Raw genomic sequence first — 17,793 nt, forward strand, 5'->3', positions numbered from 1 at the left:
ATTTCTATTTTGACCTACTGAGTACTAACAAAGGTAGCTTCTTCATCCAGGGAATGACAAATGGACTTGACTGAAATTACATGGAACATTTCTGAAATGACCTTGTGACTGAAATGACTGCCTGACTAAAATGACCACGTGACTGAAATGACACATCCAAAGGAATACTTCTAATATAGTCTCAAATCGTTCTAATTTATTAACCCCCTGGTGTTAACGTTATATGTTAAAGCAACCAACATCCACCCACTGATCATGATAAGAATAGAACAGCATGTGAATGCTACACTGAACAATCTTTTTTCAGGGTGCACTATATTATCTGAATCTCTGAATAGACACTGTATAAGGAACCATGTTTAATTTACACTCGTATTGAAGCACGGCTTCAGGCTAAACTCAACATTGGGTTTCGCTCCAATGCCCTTATGTTCTTCCTGAAAAGATGGATGGAATGTTTTGTTGCTGTCCCAGATGGAGATGGCTGGATGCAGTGAAGACTACTTTTCACTTCGTTTCAGATCTGTTTGTGCTGTCTATAATAGGAGTTGGCTATACAGCACAACTGATCATGAATACAGTACAACTGATTTGGGACCAGGCTTATAGTAGCCTTCACTTTCCTTTAAGCATGCATTGTGCATATGACATGCTGGTTGCTTAGTGAGTACTGCTTCCTCCTGATTTGGCTCACACCAAGCCTCAAACCCAGGACATCTGCCTTGCTAGCACACATGACCACCCTCCCAAAACATCTTACCAGTCAGCACCACTTGAAAAGCTAGCTATTCGCTGGTGCAAGTTGGGACTCTTCAGGCTGAGGAGTAAGTTTCACACATCCCCACGTGCTATTAGAGACTGGGAAGAAACCAATGTAATTAACCTGATTAAGTCGAGAATATGTTTTTGTAGCGTCAAATGGAAATTTGCTTACCTAACTGTTACCTCGACTTTTGTCTAGTTTGCGTGACACTAGTTTGGACACCATTCGATAGTTCTTCATTTAGGACAGAGGCACACACAATTTGCACAAACTTTCTACCATTAAAATGTTAATTTAATGTTCATGCTGAATTAGAGGTCGACCGATTAGGATTTTTCAATGCCGATACCGATTATTGGAGGACCAAAAAAAGCCGATACCGATTAATCGGCCGATATTTTTTTTATTTATTTTTTTCTTCTTTTTTTTTTTATTTTTTTGTCTTTTTTCTTTTATATTTTATATATATTTTCTTTTATTTTTTTAATTATTATTATTATTATTTTTTTGTAATAATGACAATTACAACAATACTGAATGAACACTTATTTTAACTTAATATAATACATCAATAAAATCAATTTAGCCTCAATAATGCAAAAACAAAGTGTTGGAGAAGAAAGTAAAAGTGCAATATGTGCCATGTAAAAAAGCTAACGTTTAAGTTCCTTGCTCAGAACATGAGAACATATGAAAGCTGGTGGTTCCTTTTAACATGAGTCTTCAATATTCCCAGGTAAGATGTTTTAGATTGTAGTTATTATAGGAATTATAGGACGATTTCTCTCTATACGATTTGCATTTCATATACCTTTGACTATTGGATGTTCTTATTGGTGTAACGCGTGTCGTGTGTGTGGAGGACCAAGACGCAACAGGGAAGTGTATACTCATCTTCTTTTTATTAATATTGAAGATGAGTATACACTTCCCTGTTGCGTCTTGATCCTCCACACACGACACGCGTTACAGAACTACCCACCAGACCCGGACCAAGCAACAGAAGAGGGAGCAGCCAAGGAAGCAGGAGGATTACAGGGAATCGTGGTCATGGGAGGAAATCCTGGCGGGAGAAGGTCCGTGGCGAAGGAACGGTGAGGACCGGGAGAAGTACGTTGGGACACGGTTAGCAAGGAAGCCTGAGAGGCAGCCCCAATACATTTTTTGGGGGGGGCACACGGGGTGGGTGGCTGGGCAAAGGATGCCCCTGAAGCCAACACCTCGTTCTTATTATGGGGAGCACATGGAGTGGAGAGCGCCGAAGTACGAAGAGGTACGCAAGATCTCGCCCATGCGCACGCACAGTCCGGTGAGTGTGATCTCAGCCCCAAACAAAGCCGTGCTAGAGTGGGCATCCAGCCTGGAAGGAGGATGCCAGCCCAATACGTCTGGCCACCGGTACGCCTCCGAAGTCTAGGCTACAGGACTCCTCCTCTACGCACGGCGACCATCAGGCCCCTGCATAGCCCAGTCCGCCCTGTTCCAGCACCCTGAACGTACAGGGCTACTACTGCCATCCAGCCAGGACGGGTTGTGCAGGAGGTGAGCTCGAGACTTCCAGTACTCACCCAAGGCCCGGTGTATCCTACTCCTGCTCCTCGTAGAAGGCCTCAGGTGCGTGTATCCAGTCTGGCTCCTCCGAAGCCAGCACCGCGCACCAGGCTTCCCGAGCGGCAGCCTAGTCCAGCTCGACCTATTCTGGCTCCCCGCACAAGCCTACAGGTGCGTGTCTCTAGTCTGACTCCCCCGAAGCCAGCACCACGCACCAGGCTCCCAGTGCGGCAACCCAGCCCAACTCGTCCTACTCTTGCCCCTAGCACTAGCCCTGAGGTACGTGGGCCTAGTCCGGCGTTCCCTACGCCAGCCCCACGTACCAGGCCTTCAGTGCACACGCCTCGCCCAGATGGCACAGCGACAGCGTCTCGCCCAGAGTGGCCAATGACAGCGCCTAACCCAGAGTGGCAGACAACAGCGTCTCAGTCAGAGTGCCCGACGACAGTGCCTCAGCCCGAGTGTCCGGCACCTATGCCCGAGAGAGAAGTGGCCCACAGTCCACGGCCAGAGTCACACGACAGTCCAGTGCAATCAGAGTCGCCCGTAGCGAGGATCCCAAGTCTGAGGTCGACAAAGAGGGACCTCGCTCCAGAGTCTGCCAAGAAGAGGGGTGAGCAAGTGGCGGAGCGAGGGATACCCACCGCTCCAGAGCCACCTCCATAGGGACGAGTATGCGGGAAGGGGGAGCGTTGCAGAGGCATCGTCGGTGATCCCTCCCATAATAGCTGGGATTTTTTTGTTTTGGGGTTTATTTCTGTATTTTCCTTTTGTTAGGTGCATCCGGGGTTTGCACCTTTGGGAGGGGGGGGTACTGTCACGTTCTGACCTGTAAAGGCGTTATTTGTTAGTGTTTAGTATGGTCAGGACGTGGCAGGGGGTATTTTGTTTACATGTTTCGGGGATTGTTAGTCTATGTGTATAGACAAGGGGTGTTTGATTAGAGTGGTCTAGAGTTTTGGTATATGTTTTATGTTAGGGCATTTTCTATGTTTATTCTAGTCACTCTGTTTCTATGTGCAGTTTTTGTTCTTGATCTTCAATTGGAAGCAGCGGCTCCTCGTTGCTTCTGATTGAAGGTCCTATAATTAGGGGTTTGTTTGTATTGTGGATTGTGGGTAGTTGTATTCTGTTTTGTGCTTATCACCTGACAGAACTGTTAGTGTCGTTTTCTGTTAATTGTATACGTGTTTCATTTGTTTCTCCATCTTCAATATTAATAAAAAGAAGATGAGTATACACTTCCCTGTTGCGTCTTGGTCCTCCACAAACGACACGCATTACAATAGGCACTTTAGTATTGCCAGTGTAACAGTATAGCTTCCGTCCCTCTCCTCGCTCCTACCTGGGCTCAAACCAGGAACACATCGACAACAGCCACCCTCGAAGCAGCGTTACCCATGTAGAGGAAGGGAAAAAACTCCTCCAAGTCTCAGAACGAGTGACGTTTGAAACGCTATTAGCGCGCACCCGGCTAACTAGCTAGCCATTTCACATCGGTTACACCAGCCTAATCTCAGGAGTAGATAGGCTTGAAGTCATAAACAGCGCAATGCATTGCGAAGGGCTGCTGGCAAAACGCACGAAAGTGCTATTTTGAATGAATGCTTACGAGCCTGCTGCTGCCTACCATCGCTCAGTCAGACTGCTCTATCAAATCATAGACTTAATTATAACATAATAACATACAGAAACACGAGCCTTAGGTCATTTAATATGGTCGAATCCGGAAACTATCATCTCGAAAACAAAACGTTACATTGCACAACCTTCAGTTGTTATGTCATAATTACGTAGAATTCTGACAAATTACCGAAAGTGTTGCATATACCCTGACTGCGTGCAATGAACGGAAAATGACACAATTTCACCTGGTTAATATTGCCTGCTAACATGGATTTCATTTAGCTAAATATGCAGGTTTAAAAATATACTTCTGAGTATTGATTTTAAGAAAGGCATTGATGTTTATGGTTAGGTACAGTCGTGCAACGATTGTGCTTTTTTCGCAAATGCGCTTTTTTTAAATCATCCCCGTTTGGCGAAGTCGGCTGTCTTTGTTAGGAAGAAATAGTCTTCACAGTTCGCAATGAGCCAGGTGGCCCAAACTGCTGCATATACCCTGACTCTGATGCAAGAGAAGTGACACATTTTCCCTAGTTAAAAGAAATTCATATTAGCAGACAATATTAATTAAATATGCAGGTTTAAAAATATATACTTGTGTATTGATTTTAAGAAAGGCATTGATGTTTATGGTTCTAGCAACGTGTACCTAAGCGATTATATGCAACGCAGGACAGGCTAGACAAACTAGTAATATCATCAACAATGTGTAGTTAACTAGTGATTATGATTGACTGATTGTTTTTTATAAGATAAGTTTAATGCTAGCTAGCTTACCTTGGCTTCTTACTGCATTCATGTAACCTTGTGGAGTGCAATGTAAAGCAGGTGGTTAGAGTGTTGGACTAGTTAACCGTAAGGTTGCAAGATTGAATCCCTGAGCTGACAAGGTAAAAATCTGCCGTTCTGCCCCTGAACAAGGCAGTTAACCCACCGTTCCAAGGCCGTCATCCAAGGCCGTCATCAAATAAAGGTCTAAAAAAATTCTAATAAAAAAAATCGGCCAAATCGGCGTCCAAAAATACCGATTTCCGATTGTTATGAAAACTTGAAATCGGCCCTAATTAATCGGCCATTCCGATTAAGCGGTCGACCTCTATGCTGAATAGCATGCATGTATACCTTCATCATTTGTTGCCGAAAATCATCTCAGCAATATGGTGACTCTGTTTCACTTCAGCTGAAGTCAATGTCACTCATGCCAAACACTAATGTGCCAGCCATTGACCTACATACAAAGTGGTCCAAGTCAGCTTTAGCTGTTTCTGTTAGTTTGAGTGGGAGTTATAGTTTACAGAACATGATATCACAGTGGTGAACACTGGACAGCAACAGTATCTGAGTGTTATTGAACATCAATGGTTTTAGACAATGCAATTTGGGTGGTACTTTGGCAGGTGGGGTGTGGTGGAGGAGGCTTAGAACTAACTGTGTGTGTGTGTGTGTGCCGTTTTTTCACAAGGAGGGACATTTAGCTAAGACGATAAGCACATTAATGGAGCAGGAGGAAAAGACCATTAAGTACCACATCCCTCTCTCCTGTATATGTCTTATTTCTCATCCATTCAACGTGCTTTACTTTCAAATGTAAGAGTGGTGGGGGCAGGGTAAAACATTGAGCTTGTCCATAATGTAGTGTCTTTCAAAGTGATTCCTAGGGATTGAAGTTGGAGTTTGGTGACATAGAGTATTATGTATTGTTGGCTGAAAAAAATGCAGTGCATTAATGAGCACAAAGAGGTTTATTTTGTATTTATCTTTTCTTTTAATGCTCAGTTTACAGCTATGTAAATCCTCATACTTTATGGCATTATTGTGCAATATTTGAAATGGTCTCAAAGAAGTTTACTATTGTCCGAAAATGGTCTTGGCAGTCTGTTCTGTCCCTTATATAACCACACTTGCCACCAGGTCTTCAATAGGTTACACCTTAACAAAACATTTTGGAATGGAAAACAAGTGTTTTATTTTTGGACAAAATCATGTAGTCCCTCCCTGTTTCTGTCCATTTTCTACCATTTGGTGCCTAATGAATACCACCCAGGCCTTCTGGGAAGTTGCCCCACACAATTACTGAAGGCCTCTGTCCTCGCAGAACTCCCTTCCAGTGGGACTTTCTCTGTGCTGAGATTACAGCCTGGTGCCTAAATGAGAGTTAAGCCCTAGTTAATTTAGCCTTAAAACGGGAGTGAGGTAACGATCTCCTCGGAAGTCGCCTGTAATCCCGCCACTGAGTTGCTCTCTGTCAGCTGGTGCATGTGTGTGTGGTGGAGCTGCCCAAAAATGATTATACTGCACTGCACTCTGGGAAAAACACTAGAGTGTATAATCCACTCTATCCCCTCCCTGCTGCCCTCTCTTTAATAACAGGGAAGGAACTCCACTTCTCCTTTTTTAACTCATTCACCAAAATGTGCATGCTGCTGTTTTTCTTCATCGTCGGTGTGTTGAGCAAGGAGTCAGGGAGGGTACAGAATACAGACTGAATGGGAGAGGGAACTTTAATTAAGTCTGCTGTTCTAATGGGAGTCCCTCTCTACTGCTGATGGGACTGGCAGCTCTGGTTTCATTCTCACTGGTCTCTCTACTACACCTGAGGATGAGTCTAAATCAAATCAAATGTATTTATATAGCCCTTCTTACATCAGCTGATATCTCAAAGTGCTGTACAGAAACCCAGCCTAAAACCCCAAACAGCAAGCAATGCAGGTGTAGAAGCACGGTGGCTAGGAAAAACTCCCTAGAAAGGCCAAAACCTAGGAAGAAACCTAGAGAGGAACCAGGCTATGAGGGGTGGCCAGTCCTCTTCTGGCTGTGCCGGGTGGAGATTATAACAGAACATGGCCAAGATGTTCAAATGTTCATAAATGACCAGCATGGTAAAATAATAATAATCACAGTTGTCGAGGGTGCAACAAGTCAGCACCTCAAGAGTAAATGTTAGTTGGCTTTTCATAGCCGATCATTGAGAGTATCTCTCCCGCTCCTGCTGTCTCTAAAGAGTTGAAAACAGCAGGTCTGGGACAGGTAGCACGTCCGGTGAACAGGTCAGAGTTCCATAGCCGCAGGCAGAACAGTTGAAATTGGAGCAGCAGCACGGCCAGGTGGACTGGGGACAGCAAGGAGTCATCATGTCAGGTAGTCCTGAGGCATGGTCCTAGGGCTCAGGTCCCCTGAGAGAGAGAAAGAAAGAAAGAGAGAATTAGAGAGAGCATACTTAAATTCACACAGGACACCGGATAAAACAGGAGAAATACTCCAGATATAACATACTGACCCTAGCCCCCCGACACAAACTACTGCAGCATAAATACTGGAGGCTGAGACAGGAGGGGTCAGGAGACACTGTGGCCCCATCCGACGATACCCCCGGACAGGGCCAAACAGGAAGGATATAACCCCACCCACTTTGCCAAAGCACAGCCCCCACACCACTAGAGGGATATCTTCAAACACCAACTTACCATCCTGAGACAAGGCCGAGTATAGGCCACAAAGATCTCCGCCACGGCACAACCCAAGGGGGGGCGCCAACCCAGACAGGAAGACCACGTCAGTGACTCAACCCACTCAAGTGACGCACCCCTCCTAGGGACGGCATGGAAGAACACCAATAAGCCAGTGACTCAGCCCCTGTAATAGGGTTAGAGGCAGAGAATCCCAGTGGAGAGAGGGAAACCGGCCAGGCAGAGACAGCAAGGGCGGTTCGTTGCTCCAGAGCCTTTCCGTTCACCTTCACACTCCTGGGCCAGACTACACTCAATCATAGGACCCACTGAAGAGATGAGTCTTCAGTAAAGACTTAAAGGTTGAGACCGAGTTTGCATCTCTCACATGGGTAGGCAGACCATTGCATAAAAATGGAGCTCTATAGGAGAAATCCCTGCCTCCAGCTATTTGCTTAGAAATTCTAGGGACAATTAGGAGGCCTGCGTCTTATGACCGTAGCGTACGTGTAGGTATGTACGGCAGGACCAAATCGGAAAGATGGGTAGGAGCAAGCCCATGTAATGCTTTGTAGGTTAGCAGTAAAACCTTGAAATCAGCCCTTGCCTTAACACCTGTCTGTGTAAGACAAGAGACAATGCTGTACTCCACAGCATGCATGTGTGGGACCTGTATTGAGAGACTCTTATTTTGACAGCGTAGACTCTGGCTCTGAAGTATAGAGCAGGGGTTGCTGGGAGATCTCAAGCTTAGATTTTGGTGCCACTGCAGGTGCACGATCTCTGCTTTTATTTTTTGTATTTTATTTGTCCACTTTAGGCTGGATAGTGTCCCTGGTTCTTCATTTTTTATCATCAGCCTTACATTTGGAGGCAGCTGTGGGATTTCTTAATCTGCTTTACACATTTTTTATTACAGGTCTCATACTTTATTTTTGGCTTTGCACTTGATGTGACTGAAATGTGAACTACAATTAGCAGACTAGCAGACATATCATTGTTACCCAGTAAACAGGGAGTGAGAGAGAAAGGCCTTACCAATCAAATACCGTAGCTCACATGATGCAGCAGACAGAGAGAGTGATGTTGTGTTCTGTTATTTGGGTCTGTTCGGGTACGTTCCACTGAACCAGCATCATTAAACAATTACCCTGCCTGGCAACAAAGGGTTTGCCCACTGGCTGGCTGGTCACCACCTAGGGATGTTGTCCTCTCACCGCTTGATGCCCGCTCTGCCTCCAGGGTTCCCATGGAAACCCTGAATTGTTCCTAGGCAAAATGTTATTTATTTGTCATGATGGGGAAATTAGGCCAACAACTTCTGTGCCAAACCGGCATCCTGCTTTTAGAAAAACGCTGCCCCTTACCTTACTATTAATTTAACCCATCCCCAATTTGAGTATTCCTGGACAAAGCCGGCCAACCAGGAGTGTGCACACCGTTGTAAAAACTTTTGCAACTAAAAACGGTTTGCAACGAAAAATAGAGTTTCTTACTGGACAAGTTCAGGTTAGTACATCCCTGTTTCTGCCGTTTGCTTCCGTTTGGTTGCTAGTGAATACATCCCAGAACTGTACTACCAGAAAGTACTCAGCTAATGGATGGGGTACATACAGCACATTACACCGAAACCCAACATCCATGTTACATGAAAGACCCTGTGTATGTGCGTGTGGGTGTATGTACAGCAGAGGCTTGCTTAATGTGTGTGTGTAGGGTCAGAGCTTGCTTAATTCAAAAGGCTAGAAACATGGTGGCCTCCTTTATCCAGCTCACCCATGAGGCTTATTTGACATGGTTAAGCACTCAATGTAGCAGAAGCCTCCATCCAGCATCTCACTCCCAGTCGTCTAGCTAGAACATGTCTGGAGGCTAGCATTATCACAACTTCTGCCTCAAGATCCTTATAAGCCATCGTAATGGATGTTGTACTACCTCTGTGTAAAAGCTATTTCAAGGTATCCCCAAAGAAAAAGCAAATACCATATTATAATTGTGATGTGTCTGAGCACTCCTGTCCAATCCCAGTAAGCAAAACTGGTTGTAAATATGTCATTTCAACTGCAAAACTGGTTGAAAGTACACTGCTCAAAAAAATAAAGGGAACACTAAAATAACACATCCTAGATCTGAATGAATGAAATAATCTTATTAAATACTTTTTTCTTTACATAGTTGAATGTGCTGACAACAAAATCACACAAAAATAATCAATGGAAATCCAATTTATCAACCCATGGAGGTTTGGATTTGGAGTCACACTCAAAATTAAAGTGGAAAACCACACTACAGGCTGATCCAACTTTGATGTAATGTCCTTAAAACAAGTAAAAATGAGGCTCAGTAGTGTGTGTGGCCTCCACGTGCCTGTATGACCTCCCTACAATGCCTGGGCATGCTCCTGATGAGGTGGCGGATGGTCTCCTGAGGGATCTCCTCCCAGACCTGGACTAAAGCATCCGCCAACTCCTGGACAGTCTGTGGTGCAACGTGGCGTTGGTGGATGGAGCGAGACATGATGTCCCAGATGTGCTCATTGGATTCAGGTCTGGGGAACGGGCGGGCCAGTCCATAGCGTCAATGCCTTCCTCTTGCAGGAACTGCTGACACACTCCAGCCACATGAGGTCTAGCATTGTCTTGCATTAGGAGGAACCCAGGGCCAACCGCACCAGCATATGGTCTCACAAGGGGTCTGAGGATCTCATCTCGGTACCTAATGGCAGTCAGGCTACCTCTGGCGAGCACATGGAGGGCTGTGCGGCCCCCCAAAGAAATGCCACCCCACACCATGACTGACCCACCGCCAAACCGGTCATGCTGGAGGATGTTGCAGGCAGCAGAACGTTCTCCACGGCGTCTCCAGACTCTGTCACGTCTGTCACGTGCTCAGTGTGAACCTGCTTTCATCTGTGAAGAGCACAGGGCGCCAGTGGCGAATTTGCCAATCTTGGTGTTCTCTGGCAAATGCCAAACGTCCTGCACGGTGTTGGGCTGTAAGCACAACCCCCACCTGTGGACGTCGGGCCCTCATACCACCCTCATAGAGTCTGTTTCTGACCATTTGAGCAGACACATGCACATTTGTGGCCTGCTGGAGGTCATTTTGCAGTGCTCTGGCAGTGCTTCTCCTGCTCCTCCTTGCACAAAGGCGGAGGTAGCGGTGCTGCTGCTGGGTTGTTGCCCTCCTACGGCCTCCTCCACGTCTCCTGATGTACTGGCCTGTCTCCTGGTAGCGCCTCCATGCTCTGGACACTACGCTGACAGACACAGCAAACCTTCTTGCTACAGCTCGCATTGATGTGCCATCCTGGATGAACTGCACTACCTGAGCCACTTGTGTGGGTTGTAGACTCCGTCTCATGCTACCACTAGAGTGAAAGCACCGCCAGCATTCAAAAGTGACCAAAACATCAGCCAGGAAGCATAGGAACTGAGAAGTGGTCTGTGGTCCCCACCTGCAGAACCACTCCTTTATTAGGGGTGTCTTGCTAATTGATTATTATTTCCACCTGTTGTCTATTCCATTTGCACAACAGCATGTGAAATTTATTGTCCATCAGTGTTGCTTCCTAAGTGGACAGTTTGATTTCACAGAAGTGTGATTGACTTGGAGTTACATTGTGTTGTTTAAGTGTTCCCTTTATTTTTTGGAGCAGTATATGTATTTTCAACTGATTTTGCTCAGTGGGATAGGCCTATACACTTACACAGGTACAGGGGTGATTTTAATTGTATTTATCTACATTGTTATTGACTGGCTATATTGTTTTGAGTGTTATATTGAATGGATGTTCCTTAAAACGAAATAAGTCACACAGTCTCCAGTAGATATTACACACACACAGCCTGTCAATGGCCATTTAATTATTCAGGGGTGTTTAGAAACAAAGACCCCATATTATTGTCTGTTTTGTTCCCCTGATAATTCTGTTAATTTGTGTTTTTTATCAATATTTAGACTTTTATTCATGACTTGGACATGAAAAGTGCATATCCGTTTTTTAAAGGTGTAGTCTTGAGTATAAGGAAGACCGACAGAGTTTAAGCCCATAGTGACTGACCTGGAGAGCCAGAGTCGCCACTTACGTCCTCACTTAACTTCTACATTAATGTGGATGCAATCATGATATTTGTGCACCTGTAACTTTCTCACTCATCATTATTCACGATTCATTCAGGATTATCCGTAATCATGGTAGCATCCACATTAATGTAGAAGTGTTTAGAAACATATTCTATTTTTATTTACAATAAAAGTGACACAATACATTATTTTTTATTCATTTCTATTGGGCACAAAATAATCTGAAACACAACCAAAACAAACAGCAAATGCATCCAACACACAAGCTTGATGTAGTCGGTGTGTGCTATGAATGTGGGACCAAATACTTAACTTTTTACTACTTTAATACACAAGTGAATGTCCCAATACTTTTGGTCCCCTAGAATGGGAGAACTATGTACAAAAAGTGCTGTAATTTCTAAACGATTCACCCGATATGGAAGAAACTACCCTCAGCTGACAGTCTGCACCTTAACCTCATAGCCATCGTATCATTTCAAATCCAAAGTGCTGGAGTACAGAGCCAAAACAAAAAAAAAACATTTGTCACTGTCCCAATATTTTCAGCTCGTTGTATACTGTTTATGATTTGTAGGTGCAGTGCAGTATGCAACCTATGAGAACCGGTCTTGGATCAGGAAGATGTTGGTGTTTGTATACACAGCCACTACCACCAAGTGCTAATATTAGCATTCTCTAACCACAAACCAGTCAGTGTAGGCTAACCCAATATAGAATGTGTTAAAGATGTGCTGCAGTTGTATGACTGAGTTTGCACTCTGTATGATTTGACCATTCCCATTGTGTCATGTAGTCATTGCCCACTCTGTCACCCTGACTTGCAATTCTGTAGCTCCCTTTAGCTTAGTTGTATTTGTCAGGCTGCCCTTTTCTCTAAGTTATTTTTACGTCCCCAGCGACTGCAAAGTATTTGAGTTCTTTAAAAAATGGCTTTGGAGACAGCCGCTAGCATCAGATGACTATTAATAAGAGATCTGTGTCTCTTGTAAAGTATGTTATCATGAAGCAAGGTAAGACCCAAGTGCAGATTGTGTGACGTAACCAATGTTTATTGTAACAGGGGCAGGCAAACGACAGGTCAAGGCAGGCAGGGGTCGATAATCCAGAGTAGGAGCAAAGGTACAGAACGGCAGGCAGGTTCAGGGACAGGCAGAATGGTCGGGCGGGCGGGTACAGGGTCAGGACAGGCAAGGGTCAAAAACCAAGAGGACGAGAAAAAGCGAGGCTGGCGAAAGACTGGCTCTGACAGGAACAAGCACTGGTAAGCTTGACAAACAAGATGAACTGGCACAGACAGACAGAAAACACAGGTATAAATACCCAGAGGATAAGTGGGGAAGATGGGCGACTCCTGGAGGGGATGGAAACGAGCACAAGGACAGGTGACACAGATCAGGGCGTGACACATGTGGTTGTTGTACAGCAAGTATCCTCATTAAGAGTGGTCATAACCCAAAATTATATGCATAGCTCTAATGTGGTTACAATAGCACTATCTTCTGTAGTGGTAGAAGACAGGAATCTGATTTGAGAGTGACTAGCCTACATCAAATAAAATTTAAAAAAGTATGAAAAACTGTGAACATTTGCACCCCAAAGAAATAATAATTGAAATGCAATAAAATAACAATACCGAGGGTATACAAGGAGTACCGGTACCGATTTAATGTGCTGGGGTTACGAAGTAGTTGAGGTGATTGAGGTAATATCTACATGTAGGTAGGGGTAAAGGTCACTTGGCAATCAGGATAGATAATAAACAGAGTAGCAGCAGCGTGTGTGTGTGTGTGTGTGTTGGAGTGTCAATGTAGCAGTATGTGTGTCTGTGTGTGTGGGTGTGTGTGTTGGAGTGACAATGTAGCAGAAGTGTGTGTGCGCATAAGTGTCAGTGCAAAAAAAAAAAGTCTGGGTAGGTATTTGATTACCTGTTCAGCAGTATTATGGCTTGTGGGTAGAAGCTGTTCAGGAGCCTTTTGGTCCCAGACTTGGACGCTCCGGTACCGCTTGTCGTGCGGTAGCAGAGAGAACAGTCTATGACTTGGGTGGCTGGAGTCTGTCAATTGTTGGGGCCTTCCTCTGACACCGCCTGGTAAGAGGTCCTGGATGGCAAGCCCCAGTGACATTCGAGGAGCCTACAATCGTTAAGCTTTCGGTTGCATCACATGCAATGATTGAGCAATGTCAGTCAGACAAATTGACGGCACTATGCTTTATTTCTGACTTAGCCTGGTGGGGTACTGAAACCAATGCTTCACAGAGAAGGCATATAAACCCTCGACCCCAAATGACTCCAGAAATAGGGCTTGTTTTTGTAAGGGGATCTGTCAGACACTAAAGAACTCAGTATCTCCTCAGGGACATGGGTGGTCTCTGTACTGTGTAGAAGCGCCTGTTATGTGGTTAGATTGAGCCCAACTCAATTTAGAACCAGATAGAATATATCTTTATGGTCTAAGTCCCAGTAATGTCTTTGAAAGCTTTGAGTAAGGAAATCCATCATGTGTTGACTCGGGATATCCTCCATGACTAAGTCCTACTTGACTGAGTAAGATGACTGGTGAACTATGCCCACAGTTGAGTCTAAAACATGTTGGGGTCTACCTGTGGTTGCCAGGATACCAGAGAGGCATAAGGTTGTTTTCTGTAAGGTTTTGCTAATTTTGGATTTATTTGAATGGCTTTTATTGATTCCATATTGATGGAGTTATTGACTCAATTGAGCCCAAGACTTCCCTATTTTGAATGTGGTAAATGAAGATGCTCTCAAACCTTCTCCTCCATTTATTGCTGTTAGCCTTTAGTTATTAGCTGTTAGCCTTTGCTTCTTTTGCTGAGATATTATTTCACCTACTGTGTCAAACTAAACCTCACTCAAAACCTCAAATGAAGCACAGCTGCGCTAACTGGCTGAGATGTCACATAAAGGGTAAACCAAACTTGCTATATCCGATTGCATGTTCAATGTCTCCTCAAGGACTTACTGTGCAATTATTGGATGTTTAGATTATCTGTAATTGATTGATTACCACACTGCACTTCAATTTAATTTGAAAAGCACTTGCAAGGATAGTAATGGTGACTGGTTGTGTGATGACTGTCTGATGGTTGATACTGAAGAGTAGTGAGAATGTGTCAGTGCCAGGCTTACAGTAGGTTAGTAATCAAGGAGGGACAGCTGTCAGTCTCTGTCCTGTGGCATTCTTTCAGACCCTCTGACCCTCTAATATTGTTGTAGTGTACTGCGCTGGCCTGATTACACATCTGCCATAGTTGCTGGAACTGTCCTGGTAAAGGACAGTGTGAAAATAAACTATCTGAGCTGTTCGGTTCGGGATGGCACAATAGTGTGAAAACGGTAGTAGATGTTGGTACAAGAGGTTCTGAATCCTGCACTCATACTGCCTCACCCATTCGCTGTGCTGAGACATGGCTGAAGTGTCAGTCTCCATGTTCTCCACCTCCTAGGGAGGTGGAGAACATTTTAACATCTTGACCATGTTCTGTTATAATATCCACCCGGCACAGCCAGAAGAGGACTGGCCACCCCTCATAGCCTGGTTCCTCTCTAGGCCTTTCTCAGGAGTTTTTCCTAGGGAGTTTTTCCCAGCCACCGTGCTTCTTTCACATGCATTGCTTGCTGTTTGGGGTTTTAGGCTGGGTTTCTGTACAGCACTTTGAGATTTCAGCTGATGTACGAAGGGCTATATAAATAAATTTGATTTGATTTGATTTAGGGAGGAAGGAGATCACAGAGGAAGGCCACATGCTGGCATTTGAATGCTAGTGATGTCCTAGGGGCCTTAGAGTGAAGATGACCCATTGTCTGTCTCTCGTGGAATCTTGATTTAGCTGCGATATTTTAAATACTTATTTTGGATATTGAAAAGGCTTTCTATGTTGAGGCACCCACTTTGCAAAATATTTCCTTTAAGAATTGGTGTCTTGAAATGACAGCTGTGAATGCAGTGCTAATTTGCCAGTCTGTACAATAAAGACTAAGAATGTTGGGTCGCCTGAAGTAGCTGAGTAAGATAATTATTTAAAGCAGTTAACCTCTCTAGGGTATGTGGGATGAAATTGTCCCACCTACTCAACAGCCAGTGGAATCCCGTGGCGCGATATTCAAATACCTTAGAAATGCTATTACTTCAATTTCTCAAACATATGACTATTTTACACCATTTTAAAGACAAGACTCTCGTTAATCTAACCACACTGTCCGATTTCAAAAAGGCTTTACAACGAAAGCAACACATTAGATTATGTCAGCAGAGTACCCAGCCAGAAATAATCAGACCACCCATTTTTCAAGCTAGCATATAATGTCACATAAACCCAAACCACAGCTAAATGCAGCACTAACCTTTGATGATCTTCATCAGATGACACTTCTAGGACATTATGTTATACAATACATGCATGTTTTGTTCAATCAAGTTCATATTTATATCAAAAACCAGCTTTTTACATTAGCATGTGACGTTCAGAACTAGCATACCCACCGCAAACTTCCGGTGAATTTACTAAATTACTCACGATAAACGTTCACAAAAAACATAACAATTATTTTAAGAATTATAGATACAGAACTCCTTTATGCAATCGCTATGTCCGATTTTAAAATAGCTTTTCGGCAAAAGCACATTTTGCAATATTCTGAGTAGATAGCTCGCCATCACGGGCTAGCTATTTTGACACCCACCAAGTTTGGCACTCACTAAACTCAGATTTACTATAAGAAAAATTGGATTACCTTTGCTGTTCTTCGTCAGAATGCACTCCCAGGACTTCTACTTCAATAACAAATGTTGGTTTGGTTCAAAATAATCCATAGTTATGTTCAAATATCCTCTGTTTTGTTCGTGCGTTCAAGACACTATCCGAAGGGTAGTGAAGGGTGACACGCCCGGCGCGTATCGTGACAAAAAAATTCTAAATATTCCATTACCGTCAATATTCCATTACCGAAGCATGTCAACCGCTGTTTAAAATCAATTTTTATGCGATTTTTCTCGTAAAAAAGAGATAATATTCCGACCGGGAAACCCTGTTTTCGTTCAAAGACTAAAAATCTAAAATGGACTCTTCACGTGCAAGCGCGCCCCCGTCTCATTGTTCTCTGATCGACCACTTACCAAATGTGCTACTGTTTTTCAGCCATGGCCTGCAAAGTCATCATTCAACGTTCTGGCGCCCTCTGAGAGCCTATGGGAGCCGTAGGAAGTGTCATGTTACAGCAGAGATCCTCAGTTTTCAATAAAGAGAGTGTAGAAGGCCAAGAAATGGTCAGAGAGGGCACTTCCTGTAAGGAATCTTCTCAGGTTTTTGCCTGCCATATGAGTTCTGTTATACTCACAGACAACTTTAGGGTGTTTTCTATCCAAATCAAACAATTATATGCATATTCTAGTTTCTGGGCAGTAGTAATAACCAGATTAAATCGGGTACGTTTTTTATCCGGCCGTGCAAATACTGCCCCCTACCCTAGAGAGGTTAACTCAAATAGCAGAGCTTCGCTGTCCCTTTGGTATTCAAGGTGAACATTTTAAAACTTTTTGTCACTTCACAGTCCCCTGAGGGCATAAACCAATCTCACCTTTTAGAGCTCTATGTGTGAAACATCAATACCCTGTCATGCTGTCAGGAATATCACACCATATTGTTATTCATACTCTTAAATCAGGGTTTTCCAAAGTCAGTCCTGCGTTAATAAAACCTCCCAGGGAAACTTTCAAGGAACCTAAAAATAAACATTGCCAGAACAGGTGAAATTGACGATTATATATTTTTTTACATTAACCCTATGTCTTTTTTGTTGACCTCTAACCCTTGTGTCTTCCTCCTCCACAGTGAACAGAGTATCTGCCAAGCCCGCGCCTCGGTCATGGTGTACGATGACGCCAGTAAGAAGTGGGTGCCAATCAAGCCGGGACAACAGGGCTTCAGCCGCATCAACATCTACCACAACACAGCCAACAACACCTTCCGCGTGGTCGGGGTCAAACTACAGGACCAGCAGGTACACACACACACACACACAATTGCTATGGTGAATTTGTCTGTTCTAGTAATTTCTATGGACCTACATATGTGACGTAGATATGTGGGAAGACATGTCACACTGCAAGCCTATTCATCTTCATCACACACACTGCCTTAAGGATAATAATAGAGATAGAGTCCATCTCTTATGCAAGAACAATCTCTTTCAAATTCAGTACTGTGATAAAAATAAAAATGCAAACAATGTTTTTGAAATGTACCAGTAATCTCTATGGTACTATTGATGGCATTCCATCTTGTACACTGATCTAAGCT

At 43.9% G+C, this 17,793-nt stretch overlaps 1 protein-coding gene across 6 annotated transcripts in view; it reads left to right on the forward strand.

Annotated features, from left to right (window-relative positions):
- Positions 1-17,793, forward strand: part of LOC115162646 (ena/VASP-like protein) — a 100,092-nt gene that overhangs the window by 15,955 nt on the left and 66,344 nt on the right. For 4 of the 6 annotated variants that reach the window (XM_029714132.1, XM_029714131.1, XM_029714133.1 and 1 more), the window contains one exon: positions 17,326-17,494. In XM_029714132.1, coding sequence (XP_029569992.1) covers positions 17,326-17,494 — 169 coding nt within the window. Of the gene's footprint in view, positions 1-12,653; positions 12,737-12,762; positions 12,858-17,325; positions 17,495-17,793 lie in introns of those variants that run through there. The other 2 variants (XM_029714136.1, XM_029714135.1) reach the window with 2 other exon arrangements.

Source organism: Salmo trutta, chromosome 25 (genome assembly GCF_901001165.1).
Source record: "Salmo trutta chromosome 25, fSalTru1.1, whole genome shotgun sequence".
NCBI classification, from domain to species: Eukaryota; Metazoa; Chordata; class Actinopteri; order Salmoniformes; family Salmonidae; genus Salmo; species Salmo trutta.